We start from the raw sequence: 13,320 nt of genomic DNA, 5'->3' as shown, positions 1-13,320 counted from the left end.
TGCATGCTACAGTTATTTCGGGGACTTTAGCCCCCGGATTCGTTGACGGATTTGATGAATCCTGATTTAAAACCAGATTTGATTTAGCACACCAAAAACAAATCCGAATTTAAAATGATATTTGTCGCCTCAAGTTTAAATCCAGACTTGATTTGGATTTGATTTGCGGTGTTCCGAAAAACATGGATTTGATTTAAATCCGATTTGACTCGTTAAATCCGCAACACTGCTGGACAAGCATTAAAACTGAAGATTTAGTACACATGCACGACACCGTTCTCATCAAACAAGTAGCTCAAGGTAAAAGTCAGAAGCACAATCGTGCCGTAAAGCTTGCGGCCAAATCGGAAGTAGTTCGCGCCTTCAGTAACCTAACTACTGTAGTTAACTACTTAAAATAGTAGTTTAACTAGTAGTTGCCACTACATTTCTGCAAGTAGTTGATAACTACTTTTTAACTACAGTCTGGTAGTTTAACTAGTAGTTTAACTACATGTAGTTAACTACTGGCCATCACTGATGATCCCCTTTCGAAAAAGGAGTCGATGGCATGGCGCAAACCAGTAGAAGCACGCCCAAGAAAAGTCAAGGTCACACAATCCACAAAGAAGGCCATGGCAACAATATTTTGGGATTGTCACGGGATCCTCCTCATCGACTTCAAAAAGAGGAACACCACAGTGAATGCGACTTATTATGCTTCACTCCTGCACCAACTGCAAGACGCCATCAAGGAAAAGAGGCGCGGCAGATTGAGTCGAGGTGTCCGGTTGCTCCAGGACAATGCCCCTGTCCACACCGCTTGTGTTGCCAAGGCTGCACTGAAGGAGTGCGGCTTCGAAGAAATCCACCACCCACCCTACAGTCCAGACTTGGCACCGAGTGACTACTGCCTGTTCTCAAACTTGAAGAGGGATCTCAGAGGACGGAGATTTCAAAACGACAGTGAGGTGCAAGAGGCAGTTTTCGGAAATTCGAAATTTCGGAAATTCGGAAACAAAACTTCGGACTATTTTTTCAAGGGTACAAGAATGCTGGTTGAAAGGTGTCAAAAGCGCATCGAAGTTAAGGGTGACTATGTCGAAAAGTGATACACTTGTTTCGTCTCTATGACTATTAAAAGTTGGTCGGGACGGAAACTTATGGAACCACCCTCGTAAGTCGGGCATACGAATGGGAGCGCAGCGCAGGTGATTGTCTCCAAGGACGTCTGCTTCGTTGCGCGAAGTTGCGCTTTCGTTGTCGAATCTACATGCCTTGTCATTTCTTGTTCCTGAAACACGGGTGGCCCGTAATACTCATATTCTGTATTGTAATACAAAAATACAAAATACTTTGATTTTGAGGTATTATAATACATAAAACTAATATACTTAGGTGTATTACACGAGTAATGCTAGTGATACGTTGATGGGGGGGAGGGGGGGGCGGTTCTCAAAAAAGAAAAAGTTGAAAAAAAGTTTTGCATTGCTTAGGGATTGACAATTCTCATATCGCGTTTTATTTCAGGCGGTTACATTTTAACGTGTTCTCGAAGGGACAGTCCTCCAAAATCGTGTCCAAGCTGAACGACATTGTCGGCGCTTCTTCTTCTTTTTCCTTCCCCCCCCCCCCTATATGTAACTACCAGAAGACAACATAGCGTTTGAAGTCTTTATGTAGAATATATTCTGGTGATATTTACTTTTGACCAAAGTTGTTTTCATATTCATACGTGCTAAGGATATGAACATATAATATAAATTTCAACTTCAGCGGCGGAGATGCCGTTCTTACAGCTTGAACACGACTGTACCTATTTGGGCCTGCTGGTCACACTTAATAAAATCGCTAAAACAGTGCTAAAAACAAATAAGGACGACACCGTCCTTATTTGTTTTAGCGATGTTAGTATTTTGGTCTTCTTAGCAGGGATTTTTTGGGGGGTGCTAGGGTGTGTGTGTTGGGGGGGGGGGAGGATGCTGAGAAAATCGCTGCCCTAAACTGATCGCGTTTATTCGATGAGTACTTCATATGAAAAAAAAAAAGACAGCTTGCCAGAGCAAGCAATGCATGGGGTAGACGTAGACGATTACGCTCATATTGTAACGGAAAATCAATCTCTCTCAAAGAGTCACAACAAACTCAGGCTCAAACATATGAACGCCGTCAGTGAACATTACGCGCCTCTATGAATTTCTGAAAGAACCCACAAAACTTCATAAATTCTGAGTCCCCACGGCCCCTGGCAACTGCTATCCCGGTGCCCGGCATTGTGTGCGTTTGTCTGGGACGGTGGTGGTGGTGGGGGGGGGGGGGGGGGGGGGACAAAGTGCTTCCAGAGCGGGGCAGAGCGCGCAACCTTTCCTCTCTTCCTGCAGACGGATGCGGCGGACTCTACGGGTGTCCAGAGGTTCATTTTGTGACGTATCTGAGAATAATCTTGTCGACCAACGACAAAAAGCGCGCAATTTTCACAAGTTACCTTGAAGCTCTAGGGGGGGGGGGGGGAGCAAGACCCCCCTATCGGTACGCCCATGGAGGGGATGTGACGCTGTGGGAGGATTTCGAAACGATACCATGATACAGAGGCGAGGTCCGTTAAAGCCGCACACAACACGAAAGATATGATTGGTATCATAGAAACAAAAAAATGGTCAGCTATAATTAATTCACAAACAGGTAGTATTAAATAAGTCTTAAAATCGTTGCGGGTTCTGTCTAAAATTTTAGGCTAGGTGGCGCAAGCTACCGCCCGTTCCAAAGTAAAAGGCCGCAGTATCCATCGTATCCATGATCGTATCCATCCTTCCTCTGCTTCCTCTCGGGCGGCAAGTTTAGTTTCTTTGGCGTCTTTGGCCGTTTAGTTGGTTTAGTGTGAGATTGACTCGTTGCATGGCTGGTTGTTACCGTCTTACGAAAGATGAAGGATCAGCCCTCGTTAAAGAAGAACAGCTGAGGCGCAGAAACCTGCGACTTGAAGAGGTGAGCTGCCGCATTCCTAAGATTGTTTGCATATGCTTCAATGCTGTCAGTGCACATTGAAGCTCGTAAAATTGTACAAGGCAAAGACAAGGCTACATGAGCGGAAACCACGTATTTTTATCGTTCTTTCAGGTGAGGCTCCAGTCTCGGTGCCTCGCTGCTTGTGTTCGGCAACGTGTTGAAAAAAAGAAAGAGGATGAAATTAATCTCTTGAAGAGGAACGTCAGCGTACGTGCAGATTGCTGTACTCATACTTTGTTTAGTACTTCATGGATACTAAGACGTAATACTTTGATCCTGAGGTATTATAATACTAATACTTCTGTGTATTACAGGAGTAATACTAGTATTGCATTGATACATAACTTGGGGAGAAAGAAAGGAAAAGAAAAGCAGAAATATATATTCAATTTGCGCATTACTTATCGAGAGAGTCATCCTCCAATCGCACTTTATTTGAGCTGCTTACATTTTTAGCATGTTCTCAAAGGGGCAGTAGCCCTCTGCATGGCCTTTCCGAATATGATGAGATAGCTAAGCGATTGGATCACAGCAAACAGCTTGCTCTCAGTGTGGCACAGTCTTGATTTCGTCCAGTCTGGACGATGAAATGTGGGCCATTCAAAAGTGTGTATATCCATAGTGCAACTGCGTACAAGAGTGACTGGACCAGACGCACTCTTTCATACCACAAAGGGCTTGCAATGGGATGACTCATCCTTAGGCACGCTGAACTGGGAGGAATTCTGGGAAGCCTCCAGTAACCTCCGGCCCAGAGGTCACTCGATAACTTGGGGCAGGGGAATAATAGGGGCCTTGTTCCTGTCCAAATGTTGATGGGACACAAAAAAACGCACTGGCCCAAGCACATTACACCTTCAAAAATATAATAATACATGCAATACCTCGATTTTGTATTATAATACAGATACAAATGCATTTCAAAAGGGAGTATTATAAGACATAATACAGGTACTCAAAAGTAGTACAATAATAGTACTATAATACAAAGTATTACTATTACTGCCCACCCCTGTGTTTTGGGTATGGTTTTTGACAGGTCTCACCACTAACTTATCCAGATTCTCTTGCATCCCCCAAATGTTTGGAGACAACCTCCTGACTTTCCTGTGCGCCCTACAGCAGGGCTTTTGCTTTTGACAGATATCGGCAACGATACATAAAGGTGCAAGAACGTAACTTATGAGTGGTCCTCCTGGTGCTTGCGATACTGGGTACCCATATAGATATCCCTTCCAGATTGAGTGTAAACCGAAATTGTCAACTAAATAGGTTCTTCATGACTTTATTTCTAGCCAGGAATACATGTCTCAGTTGAGATGGAGCAGGGAGACCTAGGATGGCAGTGCAAATCCCAAACGCAGGACCTGTCCATAGCTTCGACGTGTGACACATTGAAGGTAGGCCTGCCTTTTTTTTTTTATTACGTAAATGTCACATTACTGCATGTATCACAAGTTGTAAAGTATTATCTTCTTTTTTTGTGAAATAATGAGCTTTCCATGAAATGTCCCCGACCAACATGGTCATAGTGCTTGTATTGTAATGCTTAGCTGTTGAGGTCCTTGGTTGTATCTTTATCCGAAGATTTCCAGCACTGACACAGCCCTAATCTGTTTTAGTTGAACCATACCGCAGACACCGAAAGCAGCACTGTTCCTCAGGAATGTCCTGTGGAAGCAGGACACATAAGTATGAGCGGAGAGCTCCTAAATGCCGCACCACAGGTGGCCTTGAAACAGGTCGAGAAGACACGTTCAGCAGAACAACACGACCTGCTATACACTGATACTATTGACAACCCACTTGCTTCACGTGAGTTGCATGAATTGTGTGTATATATATATATATATTGTGTGAATGTGTGTATATATAGGGAAGAAAAGTAGCAGAGGTGTCTTAGGACACCCTGACGGGAGGCATCAAGTGCCACGTGACCTTCTGACGCCATCCGCTCAAACGTTGCCTGCCTGCGTACTGCTGATGAGGCCCAAGAAGGCCGAAACAGCTGTCCAGTACTGGCATGGCGACGTTTGACTTACAAACATATGCTATATGTGCAGCCAAAGAGCTCCTGCTAATTTTTTTCCCCTTATGTATATATATATATATATATTAGTACCCACAGTTAGAAATCCCGGCTCATGGTGACATGAAAAAATTTTCAGCCGCGGCGGTTCCCAGCAGGAAGCCGGGGCCCCGTTTAATTCAAAAGGTGGATGCCAACTTTGATGTACGTATGAAAGCTGACTGCATTTACCTGCATGTTAATAGTAAACATGAATGCAGACTCCAAGATCCACCCCTATGGCAAAAGCCCTGGCAGAAATGTCACGGAAGCAGAAAGAGATCTTTGGAGATACTTTGTCTCCTGTGCGCACGCCCAAAGCACCCGTAAGCTACGATCTTTCTCACTTGCTACTGCAGAACATCTAGAAATTGTGTCGGAAAACCTTGGTGGTTAATTTTTGCCCTTAAAGTGAACTGAAGTTAACTGTAAACTGACTGTAAACAGTAAACTCAAGATAAAAAAAATTTCTCCGTGACACCAATTCAAAAGGAACGGGATTCATCGGCTACGTAGTTAATGACTTCTGAGTGAAAATAAAAACATTATTTAAGCTCTCCCTTTCCTTTTTCAGAATGGTGTGACAATGCAGCGAGGCCTCGGGTTCGATTCCTCAAACTACTGTATAAGTAGTAATTTTCGCGAGGAATTAATTTTCGTTAAATTTCGTGGTGCAGCCAGTTTACGGTTCTGCAAAAATTGCCTGATCCTGGCTCCTCACAAAACCGCGTATTATTGAGCCCGCAATGATTGGACAAATCATTTGAGGTGACCAATGAGAGCTCACTCTGCATTGTCAGCCTCCTTAAGAAGAATAGGAAAGGGGAAAGCATAAATTGTGGTTTCTTTCGCTCATAGGTTGGTAACGGCGCTACTGATGAATCATATTCCTTTTGTGCTCGTGTCGAGGTAACGGCATCTTTCATTCCACGAGGAATAGTTTTTGCATCTCAGTATCCCTTTAGGGAAAAGTTTATTCTGTTTTCTAGCAGCCATTTTCAGAGCGCACATTGCCTTGACACTTTACTTAGGTTATGTCACCACTGTCTCGTGCACCTCTGGTACCCCACCACGGGAGCCCAATCAAGAAATTGGAGGATCGGGGAGCGGATGCTGCTGTGAGAGAACAGCGCCGGAAGGTGAGGGGAAGGACCCCATGTATATCATCGTAGGTTGCGGGTGTGGCTGCATCGTTGAGCTTTGTGGTATTTGAACGTTGCCCGTGTCGACACCCCTTCACTGCAGTCGTTCTTCCTCTGTCGCTAAGCTTTATCTGTGCAAAGGAGGTGCTCACTGCTTATGTTTGTTGTTTGTTTCGCTTTGGTTTCCTTTTAGAATGCTTTGAAGTTACTTGAAGATTTGGAGCAGATTGACAGGGAGAGCTTCAGAAGATACTTAGAAGTGAGTGAAAAATCTGCAGTGTTATTGAATTATGTGGGTACACTAAAGTGCTTATCATTTGTTATCCTCTAATATATATTTTAAAACGGCTTATTTAGTGTTCGTAATTCGGTTTGACTACCAGACTTTTGGAAAAAAATATGTGTGCTCTACGCAATTTTTATGTCCACATTGAATGGTGTTGTACAAGTGTACCAGAGTGTGTAGAGGAAATATCCTCATGTTTGTTGTGCATGCACGTTTACTGCTTTGAATTCATGTGCACCCGATTTTAGAATGAACAAAGTTTGACTGAACTTGCCATGATATCTTCCAGTGCAAGGAGAACGTGAAAGTCAATATTCCAGGTTAGTAATGATGACGGTTGTTGCATTCTAGGCTCGTTTCACAGAAGTGATCAATGGTGTACATACTTTCAGTTGCATTATGGAGCCATTCCCAATTTGTCCCACAGTTACAAAAGACTCTTCTTTTTCCCTTTCTTCGGACTCCCTTTTTTTTTTTTTTTTTTCTCGTAGTTGATAAACTTGGTGACCACCTGACAGCGCTGCTGCCTTTGAAAGATTTTTCCCCAAGAGACAGGACAAAGCCGCAGCCCAGAAACGAAGTATCTGGGCACATCAGGTTTAAGAGGGCTGTTGCTCTTTCGTCTCCCCAGGGGCCGCTCTTGAGACACGGTAAATAAGTGTGTGCAGCACACGTGCCTTACTAGTGTGGAGAATGCATGCCCCATTTAATAATGTGCATGTGTAGAGATTTAGTAGGGCTTACTAAGTGATACAATGGAAGCTGTTCGTAATCTACCTCGGAGGACTCTCAAAGCGCAGACGACAGAATCCAATATGTGACCGAGTTTCATGTTAGTGATAATTATAGGGCCCTTGAGTTCATGCAAGGTGCACATTTTTACATTCTCTACACACTTCTCTACACATTGCCAATCACAACGACATAAATCTACAACATTCCGTGTGTCGTATAATTACATATTTGAGCACACCTGGTGTTTTTTTCCTGGTGGTCATATAGTTTGACGGTTGTATACTGTAGTACATCATATTTCGGGGAATCATTTTTTAAGCATTTACAGTTTCCTTTGTTTTGCCACTGCTCACGTTATTTCAAATGGGAGGTTGTCGGCCCAAAACCCGTATTCCATCTACCATGCTGCTTTTAGGCTTCAGACTATGCAATCACTGGGTTCCAGTAACACCACTACCTCCCAGAACCAACTTACTCAAAACAGACTGTGTCACAAGTAGTCAGCATGTTCAAGATGAGCTTGATGAAAATAAGGGAATAAAACAGCACGACGAAGATGAGCTAGGTAGCTAGCTAATTTGCTGGAATAATATGTCGTACATTTTTGTGGTACTACTATACGACTTTCTTAACTGGCGAAACGGGAAGTTTTTAATCGCCCCAGTAAAAATGCATGTGTATGTGTGCGTGCACTTTTGAAAACCTCAGTATGGTGGCATAGTGTGATGACCAACGAGGAATACCTGGGCATGCCCGCATGAACGTACATTCTAACTGCAAATAAGCAATGTGCATTTTCATTTGTGGAACGTTTTTAGACTATGTATTTATACATATCCAAGGTACGCGAGAGCACCTGGAGCAGCGTTCCCGGCATCATGATGTTTATGCATTGTTTTGTGCATATTTAGACCAAGTTTTGCGCCGCATATTTGCATGCACAATTTTTAAGATTTTGTGCATGAAGTACTGGGCCCCAAGTTCATAACAACATACTCTTATATCCCCATGTGTTCAAGTAGTTAATTACTGAACCCCGTGCTTTTTTGCTGAAGCCCTCTGCCATTCGTTGAAGAGGAGCCCCATGGCACGTGCTCAAAATACACCACATCGACGTGAACAGCACTCACCTGGATGCTATGGGTCACCAGGAAGACCAACATCATTTGGACGTGAGGGATATATATAGTATTTCTGATACTATGCATATTGTAAAAATCTGGTAGATAAATAGAAAAACTTCCAGTAATGCTAAATTTGGGGAGAAATCGGGCTCAGTTATTCAAACTAACCGTACTGGTTTGGTACAAACGGTGACGTAACTGCATTTGCTGCCAAACAAGTTAGTGTGCATTCCTACAGACGTCTCAATGAGGGCAATTTGCCGGGTAAAAATTGGGTTTCACCCTAAAGAGGCAACCTTGAATTCGGGGAATAATCGGGTTAAACCCTAAAACTTCATGCTCTATGTATTTAACAGGTACTGTATTTTGTTTCAGACAGCGCTGCCTTGGACACTGAGCACGATGAGCAAACTGTTACCACTGAAGAATCTGGCAGCTTTGACCTGTCTCGGTTTCAAAATATAACTTTACGACGTCCCTGCCATTCCCGAACACCTTGTGACATGCTCTCCTTGGAAGTCGACGACAGTCCTGGAGCTGCAACAGATATCCATGACAGTGATGCATCTCCGTGCTCAACGAGTTCTGGAAAGAGCTCAAGTGCAACATCAGCCACAAGTTACCTAAGTCTTCCCGAAGGGTTTGGGTTTGCCCGTGCTGAAGCGCACATTCAACGTTGCAGACAGGAATATGCGGCACAACTCAAACAGTTAACACCTGCGATGTACTACAGGATGGTAACCAAAAAGGAAGGAGATGTCCTCTCGGTAGGACGGACAGACTTGCTTGAAGGTGACTTCTTGAAACTATTACCTCCTCTTAGTTCTAGCCAGAGTTTTCCTTGTTTGCGGATTTCTAACGCTTATGCTTTGCTTATGTGCATGCTTGTGCATGAGTGAACATTGGCACGTTCAGCAAAAACCTGAGTTATGCAGCGTGGCAGTTCAGAGTATAGCTCTTTTATTGACATGAAATTTACATCTTTCCTATTGTTTATGTGGTTGACACGTGGGGTGAAGGGGGAATTACCCCCCTTTCTCCCCCCCCCCCCCCCCCAAAAAAAAGAAAGAACAACAACAACAGGTGCATTAGATGAAGCATTAGTTTTCCCCAACCCCGGTTACAGGCTTCGACAAAGAACTTCTTCTGTTCAACTATATTTGCACATTTTTGTGCCGGATGGTGCTGTAGATGTGTCAGAATGATGCTCGGAGATGCTTTGGAACTATGAAATTCAGAGAAAATGGAACGATGTGAGAGAAAATAAATATTTTGTGCTGTGTTGCCTCTAGGCAACATCCACACTGGAATGGTTAAAAAAAAATGTAACTAGTATTATGACTGAACAAGGCTTTAGGATGAAAGAAAGTTATGATCGATATTTAGTGATTTGAGTGATTTATTATTCTCTCAGTTCAATTACATACAACAGCAGACCCGCCTAAGTCCGAGGACTAGCTTTTTTTGCAGTAATGCATCTCTTCAATTAACATATAGTACAGAGTGTCTGTTGTTCCTGTAAACAACACTGTGAACAAGAAAGTTCCTACTTGCAAGCTTTTGCTACCTTCCCATATAATGCTTTCAAATGATTCTGCTACAGATACTCCAGCACATGAGAGCCCTGTGCACAGTCCTGGGAGTCTTGATACCGCATTCATCGAGACATCGTCATGTAGTGGGGTATCCCCAGTGAGTCAGCTATCATCGCCACATGGCCTGTCACCTACGTATCAGACATCACCTGCCTGGCGCTGTGAGCCAGATGGATCATCGCCGTCCCCTGTCAATACTCCGGGGGATATTTCACAAGGCAAAGAAGAAACCGATAGCTTGCAATACATCGACGCAAACTCTGAAGGTGACAGCAGCCCAGGTGCAAATTTCTGTGCTCAGTCACCAAGGCCGAGACCTCCCTTCCTGGTACGCATGCTGGCAAATCAGGAAGTGCTCATTCCACATCAGCTCAGCACAATTGCCGAGATTGACACATCTGCAAGCTCTAAAGGGTCATCAGGAAGCAGCGGCAGGCTATCAGAGGTAAGATTGCGGACCTTGGCCCTGTACGCTGTTGTCACACAATACTAGCCTATAATGCACATGAGGAACTGCTGAGAATACGTGAACAGTTGCCCAATTTAACGACAGTATGACAGTACAGGTACCTACTCAATACATGTGTTTCCTCCTAATGTGTCACGAAATTATGTGTATTAAAAAGTCTGCAGGCCTGAAAATTATGTGGACAACGGTACTTATATTCGGCAAACTTCAGAAATGATTTACGACCACTGTGATTAATTATCAGTTTCATGAAATTAAATTTTCTGAATTGAACTCTAAAATTTGCTTAGTCAAGTTCATGCCAGCCAAAGAAAACAGTGACTCACCTCATCAGTTTCTTCTTCCCTGCTTGTGCTGGTTACGGCAGCACAGTTAAAATGCTGTAGTTGTCTGAACCAACAGTAGGGAAGAAACAGGAAGAGGCATATCACCATTTTCTGTTACTACTGTGCAGAAGCAGCTATACACTGTGTGTTTGAAAGCAACCCAGCAAAAGTTGATTGAAGGAGAAGCCTTGGGCCGAGAGCCACCAATACATCGAACAGAGGCAAATGTGGTTGGCGGTTCCCGACCTGGGAATTCTGCTTTGATCTGTGGTTTCATGTTTTTCATGTGGTGTCATTATCAATGCAGGAGGGGGGATCTCATGAAAGATCAACCTTGACGAATTCAACAACCCCCAAAGGCTTCCAGACCATTTTTATGGGATTGGAGCAAAACATAGACGCTGTTGAGGCAGAGCTGCGAGCCATGCGTAATTTCTCGCTGTCTCGTAATGCACTACCGTGAGTGATCTGTTTCCTGTATTGACACAGCTGTATTGACTTTTTTACATATTTGTTTCAGGACTATGCCATCCCTCACTGAGGTAAGCTAACACCAATAAACCGATCTATGAAAGTGTAGATACTGGAATTTGTGGCCAGAATTGCAGGACTTCATGATGTAGCGGAACAAAAATCAAGATAGGGAAAATAATAAAGTATTATTACGCTGAAGACTGGGAGGTGGTGTGTTAGGGTCCTACCGCCGGCTGTGCTGTCAGAGGTTTTCCCAGGGTTTTCCCAAGACTTTCAGATGAGTGTCGGCACAGTTCTTCCTGAAGTCGGCCCAAGACGTGTGCTAACTCCCATGTCCCCCATCCTTCCTGCTGTCCTCTCTCCATCTGTCTACATCTGTACGCCACTCATAGCCATAGTTCTTTCGCGGTGCTAACACGGAATAAAAGAATAATAAAATAGTCGATATTAAGAATTACAACAATTCAGTTGTCTAGCAGATCAACTTTGGTAATTAGAGCATACAAAGTTGAATGACAATTGTGTTTAGATGTAGGCAGTCCAATTACATACTCCACTTGCACCACACTCTCTTTCCAACTATTTATGCTTGTGCTTCAAAGTATTTGAAGCATTGCACATGAGTGAGTAGCAATGGTGATGCCCTTCTACCAGAGTTAACAGTTAAAACTGTTTACATACATTTTGTTTTGCATTGTTTCAGGAGACCCTCCTCATGAATGTAGCACAGCCAACCCTTCTGGCTGCTGACGCTTCCTGTAGAATGTTGGAGCAGTCCCATGTCTTTTGTCCATCCACCACGTCTCCCATGTCAGACTCTCTCATATCTTTCATGAGACATGAAGAGAGCATCGCACAGGCTGAGGAAATTGAGCGCTTCCTCCAACCAGGCTCAGAAGGCTAATCTGCCAAAGTTTTCCCACTGCGTTCGCTTTATGTCTTTTACGTTTTAATATCTTTGACGAGTTTTTACATATATTGCTGCTTGAAATTGATAATAAATAGAATGCAGTATTTCTATACAGAATGCGAGGATCTGTCTCCTTATTGAAGGCAGTAACTATAGATGACAAGGTAAATTGTGTTCCTGAACAAGTGACAGCAAACTATCGTCCAGTATGTGCATATAGCTATCTCGATGGAAGATGACTGTTCTGAGGCTGGAGGACACACATTGACAAACACAACACAGGCCTCAAGGTATATGATAGATTCCTGCCTGTTGCGCCAGTTTTCGTGAGACCGTGTGCTGTGATTACCATGCACACCATATGCGAGCGTTTAGCGTTCTCATGCAAGTCCGCGCATCATCTGTCGGGTGCTGTCGCAAATTCACGCACAGAGAGTCAAATTATGGTAGACGGATGCGCGATGACATGGGGGTGTTCCCTTTCGCCTGGCAGAGGGCAGAGGACGCTCACATGTGACCATCCAGGCTGGACGTCAGGGAAACTGCGCGCGAGCTGATGACGAGATCTTTCTCTTCCCCGTGGGAGCGGGTCGGCTTCTGGCTTGGCTCTGCATACAGCATTCCCCGCTCTGCCCGTGCTGAAGAGAACCCGATTAGAGGAAAAAAAACAGTCTGTTTGAGACGCACCAGCATTGGCCCCTCTGCTCGTCCGAAGAAATCTCGGTCAGAAGACAAAATAGTCTTTGTTCGAGACGTCACAAGCTTCGGCCCCTCCGCTCGTCCCGAAGAAAACCTGATGAGAAGGAAAAAACAGTCTGTTTGAGACGCACCAGCATCGGCACCTCCGCTCGTCCGAAGAAAACTCGATCAGAAGACAAAATAGTCTCTGTTTGAGACGTCATAAGCGTCGGCCCCTCTGCTCGTCCAGGAGAAAACCCGATCAGAAGGAAAAAAACAGTCTTGGCTTGAGACGCACCAGCATCGGCCCCTCCGCTCGTCCGAAGAAAACTCGATCAGAAGATAAAATAGCCTCTGTTTGAGACGTCATAAGCGTCGGCCCCTCCGCTCGTCCAGGAGAAAACCCGATCAGAAGGAAAAAACAGTCTCTGTTTGAGACGCACCAGCATCGCCCCCTCCGCTCGTCCTGAGGAAAACTCGACCAGAAGAAAAAATAGTCTGTTGGAGACGTCACAAGCATTGCCAACT

At 44.2% G+C, this 13,320-nt stretch overlaps 1 protein-coding gene across 2 annotated transcripts; it reads left to right on the top strand.

The window, feature by feature from the left end:
• The first annotated feature begins 2,751 nt into the window (after positions 1 to 2,751).
• Positions 2,752 to 12,231, top strand: LOC135401028 (uncharacterized). 2 transcript variants are annotated; one of them, XM_064633135.1, is made up of 16 exons: positions 2,752 to 2,964; positions 3,097 to 3,192; positions 4,281 to 4,385; positions 4,608 to 4,800; positions 5,154 to 5,218; positions 5,275 to 5,379; positions 6,085 to 6,192; positions 6,389 to 6,454; positions 6,771 to 6,801; positions 6,973 to 7,131; positions 8,272 to 8,388; positions 8,716 to 9,132; positions 9,944 to 10,380; positions 11,038 to 11,189; positions 11,251 to 11,272; positions 11,908 to 12,231. In XM_064633135.1, exons 1-16 carry the CDS (start codon positions 2,875 to 2,877, stop codon positions 12,106 to 12,108), a joined length of 2,364 nt encoding a protein of 787 aa, XP_064489205.1. In that variant the 5' UTR covers positions 2,752 to 2,874; the 3' UTR covers positions 12,109 to 12,231. The 2 variants fall into 2 exon arrangements, with proteins under 2 accessions (XP_064489205.1, XP_064489206.1); XM_064633136.1 differs by lacking the exon at positions 6,973 to 7,131 and having other exon boundaries at positions 2,753 to 2,964.
• Positions 12,232 to 13,320: the final 1,089 nt, after the last annotated feature.

Source organism: Ornithodoros turicata, chromosome 7 (assembly GCF_037126465.1).
Source record: "Ornithodoros turicata isolate Travis chromosome 7, ASM3712646v1, whole genome shotgun sequence".
Classification (NCBI taxonomy): Eukaryota; Metazoa; Arthropoda; class Arachnida; order Ixodida; family Argasidae; genus Ornithodoros; species Ornithodoros turicata.
Note: the sequence above shows the minus strand (reverse complement) of the source record. Positions and strands in the feature narration are given on the sequence as shown.

What these genes read in the sequence shown, in the direction of transcription:
- LOC135401028 (XM_064633135.1), top strand. Translation starts at nt 2,875, where the DNA reads ATGGCTGGTTGTTACCGTCTTACGAAAGATGAAGGATCAGCCCTCGTT. An exon ending in CGTGAAAGTCAATATTCCAG is followed by an intron (nt 6,802 to 6,972) that starts GTTAGTAATGAT and finishes TTTTTCTCGTAG; the next exon opens with TTGATAAACTTGGTGACCAC. An exon ending in GCAGCGGCAGGCTATCAGAG is followed by an intron (nt 10,381 to 11,037) that starts GTAAGATTGCGG and finishes TTATCAATGCAG; the next exon opens with GAGGGGGGATCTCATGAAAG.